This window comes from Furipterus horrens, unplaced genomic scaffold, assembly GCF_987537825.1.
Source record: "Furipterus horrens unplaced genomic scaffold, mFurHor1.1.pri manual_scaffold_6, whole genome shotgun sequence".
Taxonomy (NCBI): domain Eukaryota; kingdom Metazoa; phylum Chordata; class Mammalia; order Chiroptera; family Furipteridae; genus Furipterus; species Furipterus horrens.
The window spans coordinates 138764262-138785774 of NW_028327176.1; the positions used below are offsets into that span (position 1 = coordinate 138764262).

The 21513-nt window shown below is 34.0% G+C and overlaps 1 protein-coding gene and 1 pseudogene across 5 annotated transcripts in view; one reads left to right on the forward strand and one right to left on the reverse strand.

Annotated features, from left to right (window-relative positions):
* LOC150007492 (uncharacterized) overlaps positions 1-21513 on the reverse strand; it is an 81921-nt gene that overhangs the window by 1030 nt on the left and 59378 nt on the right. For 4 of the 5 annotated variants that reach the window (XR_016511822.1, XR_016511819.1, XR_016511820.1 and 1 more), the window contains one exon: positions 291-332. Coding sequence is in view for 1 of the 5 variants with exons in the window: in XM_090280555.1 (XP_090136681.1) it covers positions 291-332 (42 nt within the window). In the remaining 4 variants the exon portion in view is untranslated. Of the gene's footprint in view, positions 1-192; positions 333-21513 lie in introns of all 5 variants that reach the window. The other variant, XR_016511821.1, reaches the window with a different exon arrangement.
* On the forward strand, positions 6717-8192 carry LOC150007493 (eukaryotic translation initiation factor 2 subunit 3, X-linked pseudogene; annotated as a pseudogene).

Genomic DNA, 21513 nt, shown 5'->3' on the forward strand with positions numbered 1-21513 from the left:
ACTCCTGTAAATATTAGTTTTATACTTTCCTTATTAAGGTTAAAAAACCATGTACTTGAGAATTCATTATGATTTTCAATGATCCATATATACTAAGTACTAATCCATTTGAGCCTTCTGACTTGTTTTATAGACATATTTCAAGCAACTATTCTTTCAGCACAAGATAATCCTAAAATCGTGAAGGTTTACACCACCATTTAGTTCTCACTCATGTTACACAAAGGCTGAAGGGTGGTTTCAGCTAGGCTGGGCTTTGCTGGGTTTGATTGGCCACCACTGGGTCTTACTGTGCTTAGCTCTGCTCTTGTTTTCTTCTTCCAGGAGCCAGGCTGAAAGACAGAAGTTCAAGGTGACTGATCAAAACTTGCAATACTTTTTTTTTTTAATTGAATTTATTGACATTACGTTGGTTAATAAAATTATATATGTTTAAGGTGTACAATTCTATAAGACATCATCTGTATATTGTATTGTGTGTTCAACAGCCCAACTCATGTCTCTTTCTATCACCATCTATTCCTCCTTTACCTTTTCCTGCCTCCCTCACCCCCATTTCCCTCTGGTAATGACCATACTGTTCTCTGTCTATAAAATTTTTTTCTTAATCCCTTCACCTCTTTCAACCAGCCCCCATTATATTCTTACCTCTGAAAGCTATGTATCTGTTTCTGTTTTGTTAGTTTATTTTGATCATCAGATTCCAAATAAAAGTGAAATCATATGGTATTTGTCTTTCACTGCCTGGCTTACTTCCCTTAGCATAATACTCTTCAGTCCATAAATGCTGTTGCAAATGTAAGATTTCTTTCTTTTTATGGCAGAGTAGTATTCCAAATATACCACAGCTTTTTTATCTACTCATCTACTGATGGACACTTGGGATGCTTGCAAATCTTGGCTCTTGTAAATAATGCTGCAATGAATATAGAGGTGTATATATATATTTTAAATTAGTGTTTCATGTTCTTTTAGATAAATTCCAAGAAGTAGAATTGCTGGATCATAAGGCAGTTCCATTTTTAATATTTTGAGGTAACACCACACTGCTTTTCACAGTGGCTGCACCAATCTGCATTTAAACCAATACTTCTAACAGCTTCTGATAAATGGCATCTATCACATCTGTTTACATTCCTTTTCTGAAAACAAGTCACATGGCAAAACTCCACATTGCTGGGGCATGGAATTATACTTTCCCCATGAGTGGGGGGGTAGGTGTGAGTGGGTGGTGAATATTTGGTGATTAATTATCTACCATAGGAGGTATCCAAGGAGCTAACTTATTTTTATTATGTTTAGAGAGATAGGCAACAATTCACTCACCTATTAATATACATACTTATTTGAATGTCTACTATAGGTCATGTCCTTATTAAGTTCTGCATTGTGACACAAATTGACAATACTAGAAAGATATAAAGAAACATAGAAAAATTATCCTTATGAAGGTCTTTCTTTCTTTCTGTCTCTCTGTCTTTCTTTCTTTCTTTTTTTGAGGCCAAAGGTTGGCAAATATTTTCCGTGAAGTGCCAAATATAAAATATTTTATAGTTTCTAGGTCACATATAGTCTCTATAGTTCCTTATTTTTTCTTTCTCCACCTCTTCGTTTTCTTTTTCTTTTTATTATTCTTCTAACAATTCTCTAAATATGGAAAAAATCCTTAGCTCTCAGATTGCATAAAAATGAACCCTAGCCAGATCTGGTCCAATCCCTACTCTAAGAAAAGACACAGAAAACTATGTTAAAAACATTTTATCATTTCAAGTAAGTTTGTATACTCTAGATGATTAACCTGTAAATCTGTAAATCAATTCTCTTTTTTTGCAAAATCCCAATATGTGAGCAAACAATATAGGATCTCTACATCAAAAAGTACAGAGCCTGATTATGATAAACACATTTTTGTTAGTAGGTCAGCCTTACTCTAGTGGACATACAGTTTAAACATTAGCTTCATGCTCTCCTTTTCACATTGGAGCTGCACTTCTGAGATGGTTTCTTTTGAAATGGGAATATTGAAGATCATTGATAGGATGTATAAGAGCATGAACTAAGTTCATGTCCTGGTTTTGTCATTTATTAGCTGGGTGGAGCATGTCTATAAAAGCTAATATATGGCCTTTGTTAATCCCATCATCTGAGTCATCTTGCTATGTATTTTCTTTTATGATTTGAAGTTTCCTGGTTCCTTGTAGACTAAATTGTAATTGAATTGTGGGCATCTTAAATATTATGTTATGATATTCTGGTCTTATTTAAATTGTAAGTAGGATATTGATTTAAAAGTGTTTTTTGTTTGTTTTACTAGGCAGTTGACCAGATTAGGTTCAGGCCACAGGTTTCAACTTGCTTTCTGTGGATTCTTATTGCAATGCCTGTTCACTTTCAAAGCATTTGCTGAGCTATTTGTAACAGCCCCACATTTGTGTCACACCGTGGCCAGTCCTGGAATGGGTAGACATCCAGTCCTCAAAACTTTCAGTATCCAGTTTAACTGAGATCTATTTATGTGCAATTTGAGGTGAGCCCAGCAGTTGATACCCAATTATGGGATTGCTGTTGATTTCCCTTCTCTCTGTGATACCCTCCCCGCCAACACTTTCTACCTCCCTGGAGCCTCCCTTCTTGCATTGTGGTCAAAACCTAACTTCCTGCTCTTCAGACACTTCCTGAAACTGTGTGTGCATTCAGGACCAAGAAGTGGGAGGGAAAAAACCACAGGGATTTGCTTCTTTCTCATAAAATGACAGTGTTTTTTATCAGAGAGGACATTCCCCTCTCCGATTGTAAAACATTGCCTGGCAGCTGCTGTCGCCATTGTATAGCTGCCACCACACCACCGCAGTACTTCCCAGGGGCTGCAACAGGAGAAAATGAAACAAACAAACAAACAAACAAACAAACAAAAACAAAATAGGCCATCATTCCTGCTTTTTCCAAAACTTAGTTATCTTGAGAAAATGTTTCTCTTGGAGCTCTTTCTGTCTTTTTAAGAGGATGCATTTACAGGTATGGGACTGCTTTTATTCCAGATTTGGTTACACGAGATAAAAAGGGATTCAGTGATTGATGTGTCCTACTGAGCCGATCTTAGGAACCTAAAAGAGTACATCTTAGAATATAGGCTGGGCAATGAGTCTGGTACAATCAACATTTCTCTTAGTGAACATCTTTAGATCCTTTAAGAAAGCCTGTTGCTGCCCATCAAACTTGATGCAGAATCAAACTTGATGTAGAGTCAAAGACAGTGGTAGAGTATTTCAGTCACATACTCTAACTTTATTTGGTATCATTACTATAAATAAAATAACAAACATGCTGTGTATTATGGGGATAAGAAAAAGAAATAAACAAAAGTAACATTAAATGGCCAAGTCAACTAACATGAAGAGAATACACTTTAAAATGATCAATTAATAATAACAGTGATCAAAACAAAATTTGGGGGTCATAAATTTAACAGTAATCTTTTATAAACACTATCTGGTAATGTCAATGCATCTTATTTGAAAGTCTCTCCCTTTCAGTTTAAAAACATCTCAATAACTGGCACCTTGCTATTAATCTGTTTCAATAATTTTCTCTGTCAGAGAGTTTGTGGTTTTTGATCTGCTCTTGGTTACTCTATCTGAGCTGGAGTTCTTATGCTATCAATGTCATTTTCAATATTCCAATATGAAAACAGCTATAGCAATTTTTCCAAGCAAAATGATTCTCTTCTTGCAAGCCCATGCAAATCCAGTGTGAAACTCACCAAGAGGAAAAGATATCCAAGAACACACAAGGAAGCTAGTAGAGCTTTAGTCCACATAGACGCTTAAATTATAATTCTTGACATGTCTATGAAAAATTGCTAGTATTTTAAGCACATATTCAATGCAAGTTGGTTTCTCTTACCCTTTGATAATTGTGAAAGATTTTTGATGGCACCTAGTTGTTATATTTTTTGTTTACATTTAAAATCTAAAAAAAATTGAGTTCTTTGAGCTAAATTTGGTATCAGGGTTTCATCAACACTAAAACATTGTAAGGTCAATTTCAGATTGGTCTAAAAATAATAAAAAATAGATGGTTTCTAAAAGAGGCTTAAAATTGACAGAAACTACAGAAGTTTTACCTAGATACATACTAGATTATGGAGACCTTTTTAGAGAATATCTTCACAGGAATTTCATTCAGATTTACCTTAACCTGTTTGCAAAAGCCGTGTGATATATACACATGTTAATCAAAGTGTTTAAAAAACTGTAGATGTGAGTGCCTTAAAATATAATAGTAACAGCAACTTGGCACAGTTAGATATCATAGAAGTAATGAACAAATCCATTTATTTGCAAACATTTCACCTTCAGGTTCTTGCCCTTCAGTCTTACAGACATAACCTTAAGACTTTAAATACACAGCAATTTAATCACAAATGTCTTCCAGCTGCTAGCTAGAAATAGCACTTTCTATTGATTGTCTTTTTCTTTTTTTCTTCTCAAAGATATACCAAGAATGAGGAAAACTGCCAGATGTCACAAACTGCAAGCATGATAAACACAGTACAGCCTGAAAAACAGATGGAGGTGAGTGAGGCTCGCAGCATTCAGTGATTCTGTGCTTTCTGTGGTGTGATTCACATGAGGTGATAATCGTGGAGCCCAGATGCTGGCTCTGCAGCTGCCACCCAGAGCTGCACCTCCTCTCCATGTCCTCTACTTTGTGCAGTGAGTTTGAAAACATTTAGGCCCTGTTTGGGAAGGTGCAGGTTTTCCCTTCCTTCCTTCCTTCCTTCCTTCCTTCCTTCCTTCCTTCCTTCCTTCCTTCCTTCCTTCCTTCCTTCCTTCCTTCCTTCCTTCCTTCCTTCCTTCCTTCCTTCCTTCCTTCCTTCCTTCCTTCCTTCCTTCCTTCCTTCCTTCCTTCCTTCCTTCCTTCCTTCCTTCCTTCCTTCCTTCCTTCCTTTCTTTCTTTCTTGTTAGTCAATGTTGAAATGATGGGCTCTGACAATAATTAATCAAATTTAACATGGAAGTGAAGGCATTTTTTTTTCCTGAGGCCATGTTAGCATTTTTTGTGAATATAAATGGAATGCAAGTTAAGACAAAAGCCAAGAGATCAAACAGACTTCCATGATGATGGCATTCTAAGATGTAAACCTAAAAAATAGATCTTCTTGAGAGCAAGGTTTGTAAATACATCAAGTCCATGAAAGATATATTCTACCACATAAAATGGGTGTTTTAGTGTCAGATAATTTATATGTGAGGATGAAGGGGAAAATGAGTAAATTAAATAGTTAAACCAGATATCCCAAGCTATCAAGCAATATCATAATTGGAGGAATCAAGGAAAGATATGTTATTGATCAGGGACTTACCTGGGACAAGACAGCATTTTGAATTTTTAATATCACTTGTTTCAAGCATACACATTTAAGAAATTCTAGGTAGTTAAATGCCTAGAAGCAGTTTGATATTGAATACAAGTTATAATTCAGGAGATTTATTTCTCGACACATAGTTCCCATGACACATGAACTGTGGCACTCATAAGTAGGTAAATTAGATTTGCTTAGTCAATCAGCAATTATATCTACTTTGAAAAGTAAATGGCAGGTTGGGAAATTAAAGAAAAGGGTACAAAGCCTGCTTACAATCACAAAGTGCTAACACTGATTTGGGAGCTAAGATATACACACAAAAGAGAGTAGTATATTGTTAATAGGAAACAAGTACTTGAGGTCCAATAATTATATGTTTCTGATTAAGGGCAATGATCATGTCTTTCTTATGAATATTATGGCTCCATTGTTAATCCTTATTAGGTGAATAATAAATAAATATGCTTTGAATAAGGTGAAACACAAAAAAGGATGAATTAGAATAAAATTCTTTTTGATTAGTGCTTGAAGGAGTAATAAGCGTGATTTGGCAGAAAAGAACAGCAGTGAAGAAAACTGTTAGAAAATAAAAGGCAAATTGTGTATTTCACTTAAATTCAAGATTGATAAAAACATAGACTACACAACTGACTGATTTCAAGACCACAGGCAAAGTGAGGTACCAAAAATTTCTTTAAATGACTGGAAGTAAAAGTTATTCTTGGAGTCACATGTAACCTGAGTTGTAACAGAAATGATTGAAGGCAGAAAAACTACTTGAAAATTCTTACAAATATTCTAGCATTAGTTGAAGAAGAACTACTGTAGATTATGGGAAGGAAATATAGTGATCAAACATAGTCTGGAAGAAGTGATTTACATGTGAAAATTGAGAAAGCAGTAAAAATAAAGAGTGCTAGACTAGAGATCCCAAGCAGTCCATCAATGACATGACTGGAAGAAACAAGGGGAAGATATGTTATTGACTGTGGAGATGGCTGGGACAAGACAGCACACTGAATTTTTCATATTACAACTTGTTTCAAGCATACAGATTTAACAAATGAATAACTTTGGCATGGGTGTTTATATACTGCCCTTTTAAAGAAAGAAAACAATGATAATGCCTTTGAACCTCCTTTATTTCATTCATTTCTCCCCACAATCAATAGCAGGCACTAAAGTTGTTTCATGTTTACCGTCTACGTTTTCATACCTTTATTGAAACTGTGATTCTATACAATATTGATGGCAGTCTTTAAAATTCATCTAGGCCCCGCCCCTCCCTTCCCCTGTATTACGTATGGTCTGGCTGTTGCCACGGCGACTTCCTTTCTCTCCGGACAAGATGGCGGACGGTGAGGCTGGTGTGACTCTGGGCCAGCCGCATCTTTCTCGCCAAGATCTTGCCGCCTTGGATGTTACCAAATTGACGCCTCTTTCACATGAAGTTATCAGCAGACAAGCCACAATTAATATAGGTACAATTGGTCACGTAGCTCATGGGAAATCCACAGTTGTAAAAGCTATTTCTGGAGTTCACACCGTCAGGTTCAAAAATGAACTAGAAAGAAATATTACAATCAAGCTTGGATATGCTAATGCTAAGATCTATAAACTTGATGACCCAAGTTGTCCTCGGCCGGAATGTTATAGATCCTGTGGAAGTAGTACACCGGATGAGTTTCCTACAGACATCCCAGGGACCAAAGGGAACTTCAAATTGGTCAGACATGTTTCCTTTGTTGATTGTCCTGGCCATGATATTTTGATGGCTACTATGCTGAACGGTGCAGCAGTGATGGATGCAGCTCTTCTGCTGATAGCTGGTAATGAGTCTTGTCCTCAGCCTCAGACTTCTGAACACCTGGCTGCTATCGAAATTATGAAACTGAAGCATATTTTGGTTCTACAAAATAAAATTGATTTGGTAAAAGAAAACCAGGCTAAAGAACAGTATGAACAGATCCTTGCATTTGTACAAGGCACAGTAGCAGAAGGAGCTCCTATTATTCCAATTTCTGCTCAGCTGAAATACAATATTGAAGTTGTCTGTGAGTACATAGTAAAGAAAATTCCAGTACCCCCAAGAGATTTTACTTCAGAACCCCGACTTATTGTTATTAGATCCTTTGATGTCAACAAACCTGGCTGTGAAGTTGATGACCTTAAGGGTGGTGTAGCTGGTGGTAGTATTCTAAAAGGAGTGCTGAAGGTGGGCCAAGAGATAGAAGTGAGACCTGGTATTGTTTCCAAAGATAGCAAAGGAAAACTCATGTGTAAACCAATCTTTTCCAAAATTGTATCACTGTTTGCAGAACATAATGATCTTCAGTATGCTGCTCCAGGAGGTCTTATTGGAGTTGGAGCAAAAATCGACCCCACTTTGTGCCGGGCTGACAGAATGGTGGGGCAGGTACTTGGTGCTGTTGGAGCTTTACCTGAGATCTTTACAGAATTGGAAATCTCCTATTTCCTGCTTAGACGGCTTTTAGGTGTACACACCGAAGGGGACAAAAAAGCAGCAAAGGTGCAAAAGCTGTCTAAGAATGAAGTGCTCATGGTGAACATAGGATCCCTGTCGACTGGAGGAAGAGTTAGTGCGGTCAAGTCCGATTTGGGCAAAATTGTTTTGACTAATCCAGTGTGTACAGAAGTAGGAGAAAAAATTGCCCTTAGCCGAAGAGTTGAAAAACATTGGCGTTTAATTGGCTGGGGTCAAATAAGAAGAGGAGTGACAATCAAGCCAACAGTAGATGATGACTGAAAAATTTGGATCAAGTCAGATTTTCTGTTAACAACCTGGAGGTATATTTTCAAAGGAGTGGGGTGGGGTGGATTTCACCTTAGTAGCTGTTATACTCAGCTTTTGGTGATACAAATGTAACCTGCAGTACTGAAATGGGTTCTACGATAAATGCAAAAGCTATTGGATTGAATCTATCAGAAAGTAATCATTCCCAAATTTTGTCTCATTTATATATTAATGCAGGTTTGAAATGAAACTGCTACAACCAGCTTTTGCTGTAGCACAAGTACCACCAAACATGTTTGAAATAAAATTTTTCTTCTTGTTTTCATAATTCATCTTTGAGTAACTCCAGGCTTGAAAGTATTGTTACATCAGTAAAAACTTGGAGATACAAAATCTTGAAAACCAGCTTCCCTTTGTTTCATATTTTATGTGCTTTATCTTTGCAATTATGAGTAAAAAGAAATTAATAGGTTCAAATAAAATTATCCTTCAGAGAAAAAATTTATCTAAATATTTCATTTTGCAACTTGTTTCTTTAAACTCAGCATTTTTGGTTACCCGTGCAAATATTTGTAAGTTTCTTTCCTTCACTGTTATTGATTCATTGACTTGGTTTATACTGTCTTTGGGCATGCAGAAGTTTTCAGTTTTAATGTCTGATTTATTCATCTGTTTTTGTAGGGTTTGTACTTTGTGTGTCTTCTGTAAGAGAGTCTTCCTTGCTGTGAAGTAATAATGTTTATGGTTTTTTGTTTAATTTTTTGTTTGTTTTAAATTTACTTCTAACATTAAAGAGTTAAACAGAAAATTATTTATGGTATCGTGTATGAGTAAGGGGTATAACTTTCTGCTTTTCAACAAAATCAATATTTTCTCTACTTACTTTTAACATCACATCTATGATACAGAAACTTATCTGTGGGTGATTTTTTTTTTCTTCTGATGATATATTTACCTTTGCACTAACACCACAATATTTTGATTTTTCTAACAGAAAAATAAGTATTGGTAAGATCATCACTTGTTAATATGTACCAAAACCTTTCTGGATTTTGATTTAATTATGTTGATTTATGGACTAATTCTGGGAGATGTGAGATATTTATGGTATTGAGGCTTCCTATAATGAAAGAATATATTCCACCATTTATTTAGTCCTAATATCATATGCTTCAAAACTTTTTACAATATTCTATTTAAAAGATACCTGTTGTATTTAACTAGGTTTATTTATAGATTATAACTTTACTTGCTATTTTTTTTTAACTTATTTTCTCTGTGGTTTTTGCTGGTCAAAAGGAACACCGTTAATTTTTGAATTTTGTCTTATACATACCAAAATGTACAACTCTCTGAGGAGTTGTAGTAGTTTGCATTTTGGTTCTTTTTGATTGTCCATGTAAGCAATCCTATGTTATGAAAATGTGTTACTTGATAAGAATTATGAGTTAGACATTTTTATTTACTTACTGTTCTGGCTAAATTTGCACTGTCTACTTGCTGTAGGAGCCACCAGCAATGTATAGCTACTTAAATTTGAGTTAAATTTAAGTAAAATTAGCTATTAGCTTTCTCAGTTTCTGTAGTGACATTTTAAGTATTCCATAGTCACATGTGTCTACTGGCTATTATATATTACCACAGAAAACAAAACATTTCTCTTATCACAGAAAGTTTTATTGAAGAGCCCTAGGCTAGAACCTCAATTATAGCAAGAAATTGACTATGTTAAGACAGCAGATATACTTAAACAATTTCTGACTTTATTTATTATATATTGCTGTATAACTAATTATCACAAAATTTGTGGCTTAAAATAGCACAAATTTATTATCTCACAGTTTCTGCAGGTCTGATGTCTGAGCATGTGATTGGATTCTCTGCTCAGCCTCTCACCAGGTTGACATCAAGTTGTGGGCCTAGGGTGTAGTTCTCACCGAGAGATTGGCATTGTCCAAGCTGACTGGTTCTAGTAGCACTCATTCCTTTGTGATTGTAAGAATGAGGACCCTAGTTTTCTACCAGCTATTGTCCGGGGTTATTCTCAGTTTTTAGAGGTCCCTGCAGTCCCTTGCCATGTAGCCACTATGGGCAGTTCACAATATGAATGTTTGATTTCTTTAAGGCCCATAAAAGCACATCACTAGTATTTTCTCTTTTGCAACCAGTGTGTGAAAACTCTGCTTTTATAGGAGTCTTCTGGTTAGGGGAGGCCCATGAAGGGTATTCTCCTATTTGCTACATAAGTTAACATAATCATGGGAGTGAAATTTTATTATAGTTGTGTGTCCCACCACAATCAAAGGAAAGGGGATTATGTGAGATTGAGGGTTACGTGAACATCTTAGAATTTTGTCTCCCACACTGACTCACATCCATTGTTAAATGAAATGCATCAGGGACACGCACCTCTTATTCTAACAATCAATATAAAATTTTGTATAAGCTTGGATTAACTACCATTAGGTAATTTTAAAAATTCTCTCATAGTCTTAGTTAACTAAGATATTTCACAATGAACAACTATTGCATTTTTCCAAATAATATTCTTTCTTCTTCGTACTCAATCACATCTGTTTCTGCTTACTTATTCTATTAACACAGTAAATCATATCCAAGATTTTCTAATGTAAAAGATTTCATATATTCCTGGGGCCAATCCTGTATTTGGTTACATAATTATAGATAATAACAACTGAGCTAGTGAGGATTACAAGCCATTTAAGGGTGTGTAACAATCTCTGTTAAGATCAATGTACTATATTTATAATTCATGCTTTTTGACTAGTCTGACAAGCAGGAACCGCATAATTGAAATGAGAGCAGATTGAAAGAGCAGCAGTGTCATCTTTATACTGGGCCTTGATAAATGCTAATTTTGAGGAAGTGAGCCTGAAACTTCGCACTAAACAAAGATCCTGAAAAGGGGCTAAAGTCACACCAGACAATAGGGATCCTTGTAGATCACCAGAGGGAAATATTCTGAGGGGGATCACCTTGAATCTAAGCATATTGATCTCTAACAGATTAAGATCAAGAAGAGAGCATATAATCAACACAAACTAAGCACATGATAAAGCAAGTGCTAAGACCAAATGTCAGAATTGAAAAGATTAACTGATAACAGAATTAGACACCCAAAGATTGAAGAATTTTAAATACGGGCTATAGAGCATCTATGAATGTTTATAGAAATAAGCAATAAATGGTCAGATATTTACAAAAATGAAACATCTATAAAAACATAATAATTGAATTTTTTAAAACCTAGCAGAGAGTTAGACATGGTTAAATAGAAAATGATTAAACAGGAAGGTTTATGAAGGATAATGCAGTAAGGGAGATAAGATGGTAGAAAAAATTAGGCATTACAATACTGAAATAATAAAATGAAAACACATAAAACATTCTTAAAATCCATCACTTAGGATTAACAATATTTAAATAACTATGATTGGAATGTGTATTAATTGCCATGCAATTAATTACCACCACAAACTTGTTGGCTTAAAGTAAGAGAAATTTATTCCATCACAATTCTGGAGGCTAGAAGTCCAAAGCCAAGGTATCAGCCAGCAACACTCCCTCCAACACTGCAGGAGAGGATCCTTCCTTGCCTCTTCCAGCTTCTGGTTTCTCCTGGTGTTTACTGGCTGGAGATAACTCCAATTCTGCCTTGGTCTTCACATGGCCCACTTCTCTGTGTGTCTCTGTGTGTCCTTTCCCCTTCTTAAAAGGACACCAGTAATGTAGGATCTACCTTATTAAATTCAGGATGTTTTCATCTCAGGTCCCTAACTAATTATATTTGCAATGACCCTATTTCTAATGCTCCTCATATTCTGAGGTTCCAAGTGGACATGGATTTTGAAGGGATATGATTCAATCCGCTACAGGATATTTTTGGGAATTCTTGAAACATATAAAGTCAAAAATCCTAGTAAAGCTTTCTGAGTATGTGAAATCATATTCTATCAAATGTTTGGAACTAATAAAATAAAAATGTTAAGTGTAATTAAATTTAAAACTTTTTAAAAATTATAGTGGAATTACAGAAAACCAAAACAACAACATGATCCTGAAAATAGAGGAAAAAAGCTGTATCACTGAGAAAGTGAGAATAGATTTCTCAATAATAATAACAAAATGTGGAATCCAGTGAAATATTATTATTTCCAGTGAAATAATTATGATAAATTTTTGAGAGGAAGATAACTGTCAATCAGAACACATAGAAAGAAATCACAACATGTAACAAAATGACAGCACAATAGAGAAAAAGGAAACTTAAGAGCTAATCAACAAAAAGACATTATACATAAAAAAATATGTTAATGGCAATAAAAATTAAAAAGTCAATAAAAATTAAAATAATAAAATAGCTGCATACTAGAATTCTATGTTCAGATAAATTAGTAAAATTTTACTGTTGTTTAAGGCATAGTGTGCTGCCTAAATCTGGGATTTCAAATAATCAGATGTGTCATGTTAATAGCCAGCCTCTTTTCAGTAATGAAATCTCCCATACTATTACTATTCTCTCTTCTGAAAATTCCCTTGATGTGTAAAGAACTTATTCTATTATAAATGTCTTTTAGTTTTTATTTTATATTGCCTCTCATTAGACTTTTCCTGATTTGTATCCCAATTCACTAATTCATTCTTTGAATGTATCTAATTTTTTTATTTAGCCCATTTATTTTTAATTTTATTGGCTTTATGTTTTATCTAAGTGTTACATTTTGTTCTTTTTCAATTAGCCTCATCATATTTATTGCATCATATTTATTCTTATGTTTTCAGTGTCTTCATTATATTTCTGATGATTTTAACTCTTTTTCTTAAAAAGGTTTGTTAACTCCATAGAGCAAAACAGTCATGGCAATAGATGGAAAGCTCTGATTCTTGACACAGAACTCACTTAAGTTCCATCCCCTACACCTTGATTTCACTTTTGACATCTCAAATATTTTCCTCATTCTCATAATGATTTGGGAATAAGTGCATTAGTATTTATGCAACTTATATTCCTTGAATAATGACATTACATAAATATCAAATATAAGGTGTCTCTTGTCTTTAATATGTGTTTTAATTTTTTAGGGTAGAGTCATTTTTATAAAATTTATGCAAATGTTCAAGAAGGAAAAATAACATCATTTATGTTCTCATTTGCTTTTGGAATCTTTAAAAGCACACTCAGAATGCATTTTTCTAGAATTATTTTTCATGTTTTCTCATCTTACCATGTAAAAACCAAAAGCTTACCAGTATTTTTTATTATAGCAGTCTAACATACACTGTAATAAATTCTTCTGTGCCTAGGAGCATTTGAATAATTTATTGTCAGGTAGAAAGCTGAATTTCAATTAAAAGAATTCTACTTTTAAAACACCCTGCCAGCAAAGTAACATAGGATCCACCTTTACACAGCCAGGATAACCAACACCTATTGTGATACAATGCTACCAATGGCTCTCCAAAAGCATTGGCTTTGAGACAACAATAAAACATTTTCCTTTTATGTACCATATTGTCAAAGAAAGAGATCAGATATCCCATAACAAATGTTTTTATAAGCTAAAATCCAACTGATAATTCCTCTTTAGGTTGACTTGACTTTAATATAACCAGGGTGGCTAAGAGTATTACTCTTAGTCATGTTAGGTATAACATGGATGCACATGGTATAAATTATGCATGTATGTAATGACATACATGATATATGGATGTTTTATAGTTACACCTATGCATGCTATATACATACATATACTAATTTGCTTTGAGATTGTCTAGCAATTTATTTAATTATAATAAGAGTATATAGAATTTAAACTCTATTGATGCTTTTTGCTTAAATCTTATTTTGACTAATATTAATATTGCTACATTCATTTTCTTTTTGTTAACATTTGCTTGATATTTTATTTTTCATTCCTTTATTTTCAATTTTATACATAATCACTGGATTTCCTTGTTGTAGTCTGTTGACAGGGTCTTCAGAAGGAATTTATTTAAGTGTACTTTAATTACTTTTCTCATCTTATTTTTTGGTTTTTATTTACCATGACTTTTTGTTATGTTTAAAAAATGTTTTGTTGTACCAATATGAACATTTCTTAAGAATCTATTAATCTACTTCACTTGATTGAAGAGTAAATGTTGTACTTCTCTTTTTGTAAGGGTACTCTTAAATTGTTAATATGCATCCATAATTTTATTCTTTTCTAATAAAATTTAAAGAAAACATGGTTTTCTTCTTTCCAGAAAATATTATAAAAATAGAATTCTCCTGTGTTTATTGTTGTTCAGAATTGTTTCAAATATTCTTTATACACATTTAATTATTTTTAAAATTGTTATGAATCATTTCAGATGAACAAAAGATAGAAAGAAACCAGATTGGACATTTGCATATCTACTGCTCATATTAATAAATAAGATGTTAACAATAAAATTGAATCTCATTTTATACCCTTCCTCTTTCACAATGAAAATATTCACAGCCCCAAATGTGATGTTCCTCAGTCCTGTACTTTTTATTCCCAGGAGAGTATTAGCTCTACGTGAACATGACATTAGTCTTATTAGTATGGTACTGAACACCTAGAATTACGTCTGGCACAATAAATATTTTCAGAATTCATTATTTAATTTATACAAGTTTTTATCTCTAACAATATATATTACTGTTATGGAAGATTTTCAGTTTTATATAAAGGTATTTTAATATGCGTCCTTCTGTAACTTTCAGTCATTATTATCTTTGTGAGATTCATCTATTTTTACACATATTATTCCAGATCATTGATTTTTCATTGCTATATAGTATTCTATAATGTAAATATTCAATAATTTACTCATTATTCCATTGATGGACAATCAATTCTTTTACATTTTGATGTTATAAATAATGTGGTCTTGATAAATTAGATTTGCTAAGGGACGTTATTGGTTGTTGGTGGTAGTGTTGTTAAACATTGTTACTTTTTTATATATTCCCTCAGGATCAAGAGAAACCTGTGGAAGGCAAACTTTTAGTTTTTGTATGTTTGAAAATATTTCTGTTTTATATTCCTTGTTGAATAATAAATAAGAGAGTATTGAATTTTTGGTTGGTAGTTTTTAAGATACTGACCTGATATTATCTGTTATCTGTTTTTGTTAAACATCCCTCTCAAGGTGCATTTATTATTTTGTCACCGTCTTCCCTTTTTCATATGATAAACTTTGATTTCACACCATAGGCCTAGGTAGGGATTTTTAAAATCCTGCTTAGCCTTATGGCACACTTTGTATTTGAGGGCTCATAGCTTCCTGCAAAACTGAAAAAATTCACATATTATATTTTCAAATAGTGGTTGCCTCCATTCTCTCATTGTCTCCTTCTGGCCATCCTGATTATCCCTTCATTCTATTCTCCATATCTTTCACTATGATTTGTGTGTTTTTTATGTCTATATTATTATGGTACATTCTGGGTCAGTTTTTCATTATAATATTTCAGTTCACTAAATCTTTTTTTAATTGGTCTGATCTAGAATTTATTGTATCAATTTGTTAAGAGTTGTCTGTTTTAATATTCAGCTAGTCTTGGGACAGGGGGAAGTTTCCGTAATTTCACATTTGTTCTACTATTCAGCTTTACTTTTATTAACCTTATCTGCCTAATGTGTTTAATAATTTATTTTATTGCATTATGAATATTATTATTTTTTATCTCCTTTTTTATGTAACCTTTTTATGATCACAGGACTTTATTGAAGTTTAGTTTACATCAGTAACAGAGGCAAAACTTAAGTGCATGGCTCAGGAATTTTGACAAATGTATACATGTCACCATTGGTCCGCTCAAGATAACAATTCCTTCATTCCTGTAAGTTCCACTGTGTCCTTTTCTCACAATTCTCTTTAACTCACATCCAAGTCAGAAACTAGCACTGCTTTGATTTATGCCTTCATAGATTACTCTTGTGTGTTGTTGGCAAATTAGTGGAATCATAGAGTATATACACTTTTGTTTCTGGCTTCCCTTGCTCAACAAACTATTTTGACATCCATCCATGTTGTATGTTTCAGTTTATTTTTACTGACCAGTAGTATTTCATAGCATAAACTACCCACATTGTGCTTATGCATTCTCCTATATGAGTTGTTTTTGGTTTGGGACTATCATAAATAAATCTGTGAACAATCTTATACAAGTCTTTGTAACATACATTTTCCTTTGTCTTGGATAAATATCTAAAAATGGAATTTCATGGTCACAGGGGTATGGGTGCTCAACTTCCTTAAGCTTATCAACAACCAGTTTCTCAATGTAATTTTACCATTGTACATTATCTTCAGGATTGTATAAAGAACTACTTATTTTTACATACTTTGAAAGTGCTTTACTATTTGTATTGTTTCAAAAATAAATTTTTCTAATTGCTCAATTGGGACTTCCTTTTATCACATTTATTTTTCTTCTTGTACTTTAAAACTGTAATTTTTATCTCATCTTGAGTGGCAGTTATCCCATCCCCATCGAGCAGCTTTGTAGCCCCTACCCAGCCTCCTGGAGACCTCACCTAAGGAACAGTTATTATGACTCTTAGCCTCAGCCTCATGTGAATGACTTCACTGATCTATTTCAGTTTTCTTTGGGTTTTATTTGTGCAACTGTCTCCTTTCTTCCATTTCTTCAGTAGGTGTTCAAACCTCAGACTAGGACAATTTTAGCTCTTTTTAGTATTCTTTCCCAGGCAGGCTGGAAGAGTCAAAGCCACTGGTTCCACCTTAGCCTGGCTTTCTTCCCCTGACATGTATGGCCTATTTTCCATTTCAGATACTCAAAAGGAAAAAACCTCCAGGCCACTTTTCCCATTTCCAAACATCCAGGAAACATACAGCTTTATATGTTAGCCACTATTCTTTCTATGTTACATGCATTTTTCTTGGAGATGTATAGCTTGCTTTTACTCACAGCTATGCCTTTTAAATGCATTTAAACACTTATTTCTATCATTACTATTTGTTTGAGTTACATGTGCTTAATTAATATTTGAACTTCTAGGGTCATAGGGACTAAGATGTCTTTGAAGTTTTTAACTTGAGCTATTGAAATTGATACGATTATATTAATGATGATTGAAAATGTGTATAAGGAAATATATATAACCAACCAAAACTTTCTCAAACAGATTTATTTAGTTTACCTGGAAGATTTATTTATTTATCTTGGTTTTTACTTACAAATCTTTGCATCATTTATATAAAATCATAAACAGGGGACATTGATAAGATAGATAGTTCAATTGTATTTATTTTTATAAACCAGTGTAATGGAATGAAGACTCAGTTTGAAATACATTTTCAATGTTGTTTCTCTTTAGCAGTGATGTAACTGCATTTATACTTTTACATTCATTTTCCTAAGATTAGTTACAGTCAATAATATTTTCACAACAGCTCAGCATGATTATAATAGCCTATATAGGGGTGAAACCAATAATTTTGATGTAACAGCTCTGTATTAATCATTTTGTCACAGAGAAGCATGATTAATATATTTCAGTAAATAATTTAATCTGATGGTTTCTTAAAATGGTGTATTATATGATGCAACAACTAAAATGAACATCTGAAAAATCTAGAAAGAAAATCGGTTTACATCTGCTATACAAATATTTCAGTACCATCTGCTTAACTTCTATTGATTTCTTGCAATATTGATAACATAGGAAAGCGCTTCTAGGTAATATTATATGTCTCAAGGAAGTGAAGGTGAGCAAGATGTATTTCAATGAACTTAAATTTTAGAGAGAATTATAATTCATTACCTTCATATTTATTACTACTAGAGACTTCAAAACATAAAACCTAATGGAATACTTCTAAGGGGGGAAAAAGTCTGGAAAAGTTGAGACACTGGCTAAACCATTTATAAGTTTCTGTTTTGACTCTTCTTGAAAGTAACTGAAGACTAAAACCATAAATGTTCACCAGAGTCATAATCCAGTTCTGCAGAAAAGAATATAGTAGAAATACCAGGGAATGGCGCTGTACCTTTGAAGTAACAGGAGTTATTTAAGACCTAGAAAATGTTCAGGATAATGTGTGAATGAAAAGTATCTAGTGAAGAACAAATGGCAGGGATATTTGTCTTCACTAGACGCATATGAGCCCAAGCTTCAGGTATATCAACTGCAACTTCAGCTCAGGAAAATGCTGATGATGATCTCCAAAATGATACAAATGTACAAATGATGGATAACCTCCTGGAAGGTGCCTTTATAGCTAACTGAAACGGAAACCAAAGCAGGACATGGGGAATTTGAAGAAAGCAAAGATAAAGCCTCTGCTGGAGACTGGTAGTCATGAGAGAAAGGTGGCCTATGTTTCTGTGTCTAATGCTCAGTCTGATGCCTGAGACTGAGACAGAGTTTAAAGCAGAATAGAAATTAAGAGATGAATTTAGATGGGAGTATCAAGTAAGACTTCAAGATAATAGATGCCAAAAGGCAAAGTTCAATTTCTTTGTGTTGGGTAGGGGGGTGTGTTTCAAGTACCATTTAATAAGAGATGATTATGTAGTAGCACCATTTTTTGTCTTCCCCAAAGAGAACTTTAACTCCCCAGAGACATGTATTAATCATCAAAACCTCAGAACATATTACTTTATGTGGCAAAATGCATTTTCCTAATGTGATTAAGTTAAGCATCTTGAAGTGGGTGAAACCTTCTGGATTTATCTGAGTGGGCCTAATGTAATCACAAGGATTCTTATAAGACAGAGGATGCAATGACAGAAAACCAGAGGTTAGAGTGATGTAGTCATGAATCAAGCAAAGCAAATGGCCCTACAAGCTGAAAAAGGCAAGGAACAGTATTTTTCCTGTAGCTCCAGAAAGAATGCAGTCCTCCTATGTCATATTAGATTTTTGACTTCCAGAAATATAAGAGGATATGTTTGTGTTGTTTTAAGACATGAAATTTTTGGTAACTTGTTACAGCAACAATAGGAAACTAACACAAATATGTAGCCATACTTTCTCTCAATTGATTTAAACTCATAAACTGCACATTCTATAAACAAATTGAGCAGCATTGTGATGAAGCTGAAAGTCTTTTTTTTTTTTCCTGTCTACCTTCCTTTTTGATGCTATGCTTTTATTTTAATTAGAGTCTGGAAATATCATCTTTCCTGTGATAACTTCTCTAGGAGCTAACAAACTTTTACTAACTTTGGTATGTGGAGGGTGAGCTTTATGATAGTGTGACATGCTCTATGAAGAAGTGAAACACGTGACATTGAATGGATTGTTTGGTAGCACCTGCATTTGATCTACATGTGGAATCTGAATGAGACCCCTATTTAAGATTCTGAAGTGGATGCTCATTAGAAACCAACTGTGCTACTATCTTCCCTTAGGTTTTAATAATGTTAGGCTTTGATATTTTGAACATGGATAAGAGTAGAAGGGGTAATATTTTTGGATTTTATTTTCTGCCTGGGTATTGATTGTGAGAAGGACATTATGATTTTTAATTTTGGATCATTTTATAGAACATCAATTTAATAATAGAGTAATTGATGTTTTCAAAGAAATCTTTTTAAAGGGTCTAGAGAACTACACTGGCTCATGTATCAGTCTGCTAAGGCTATCACAACAAAATACTATAAACTAACAGGATTAAATATAAATTTGTTTTATTTACTTATTTTCTTATTCATTTTAACTTTTTTAAAATCATATTTTGTTCCATTACCATTTAGTCCTCTTACACTCCCCTCCCCTTGGCAATTATGACACTGTTGTCCATGTCTGTGAGTCCTTTTCCTTCTTCCTCAATCCCTCCACCCTTGAACTACCCACCCCACCAGCTGTCAACCTGCTCTCCATCTACGAGTCTGTCTCTATTTTGCTTGTTATTTCAATTTGTTCATTAGATTCCACATACGAGTGAAATCATATGGTATTTATCTTTCTCTGACTGGCTTATTTCACTTAGCATAATGTCCTTCAGGTCCTCCATACTGTTGCAAAGGGTAAAATTTCCTTATTTTTTATGGCTGAGTAGTATTCCATTGTGTAAATGTCTCATAGTTGTTTTATCCACTCATTTACTGATGGACGCTTGGGCAGTTTCCATATCTTGGTGATTATAAATAATGCTGCAATGAACATAGGAGTGCTTATGTTCTTTCAAATTAATGTTTTGGATTCCTTTGGATATATTCCCAGAAGTGGGATTGCTGGGTTAAAAGGCAGATCCATTTTTAATTTTTTGAGATATCTCCATACTGCTTTCCACAGTGGCTGCAGCAATCTCCATTCCCACCAACAGTGCAAAAGGTTCCTTATTCTCCACATCCTTACCAGCACTTGTCTGTTGATTTATTGATGACAGCCATTCTGATGGGGATGAGATGGTAGCTCATTGTGGTTTTAATTTGCATTTCTGTGATGATTAGTGATGTTGAGCATCTTTTCATATGTCTATTGGCATAAAAAACAAAACAAACAACCCAATTAGAAAATGGACAAAAGACCTGAATAGACACTTCTCCAAGAGAACAGAATTTTATTTTTTAATGCTTTGGGAGATTTAAGGTCCAAGATCAGAGTGCCAGCACAGTTGGGTTCTAGTGAGGGCCCTCTTCCTGGCTTGCAGATGACCAGCTTCTCATTGTACTCTCACATGGCAGAGAATGCATAAAAGCAAGCTCTCTGGTATCTTTTCTTACAAAGGTGCAAATCCCATCATGAGAGCTCTGCTCTCATGGCTTCATCTAAGTACCTTCCAAAGGCCCTTTCACCAAACACCACCGCCTTGTAGATTAGGGCTTCAACATATGAATTTGGGAGAGGTCACAGACATTTGTTTCTTAATAAACCATACAGCTGGGCATTATTTAAACTGAAAATAAGAATAAGGATGAATGTCTGACTTCTGCTACAGTGAGAACTTGTATTTACTTTAATACATTTTTCCTTAACAATATCAGATTCTTTTGTGTCAAAAGTATAAACTGTTTAATAATTGATCCTAGAAAATACAAAGGATCAGTGGTTAATATTAGATATGAGGGTTACTGCAAGTAAGAATAGGATGTCCAATTGAGAGAACAAAGAGCTTGACACCATTATGAGAGAAATCCTTATTTTTTATTTCTCATGTTTCCCTATGTGAGAAAGAAATTTCTCTCCACTCCCAGGAAGGGAAAACACAGGATATTAAAAAAAGAAAAAAATACAGCTTTTTTCTTACCCAAACTTATTTCTCAAAGAGATTATGGATGAGATTGGAAGAATGAACTGGATGCCTGCTTGCAAGTCTTCTATGAGATCTCTCTTGTTACAGTTGCTTGTCTTCAAGAATCATGCTTTCTCTGCTTATGTAT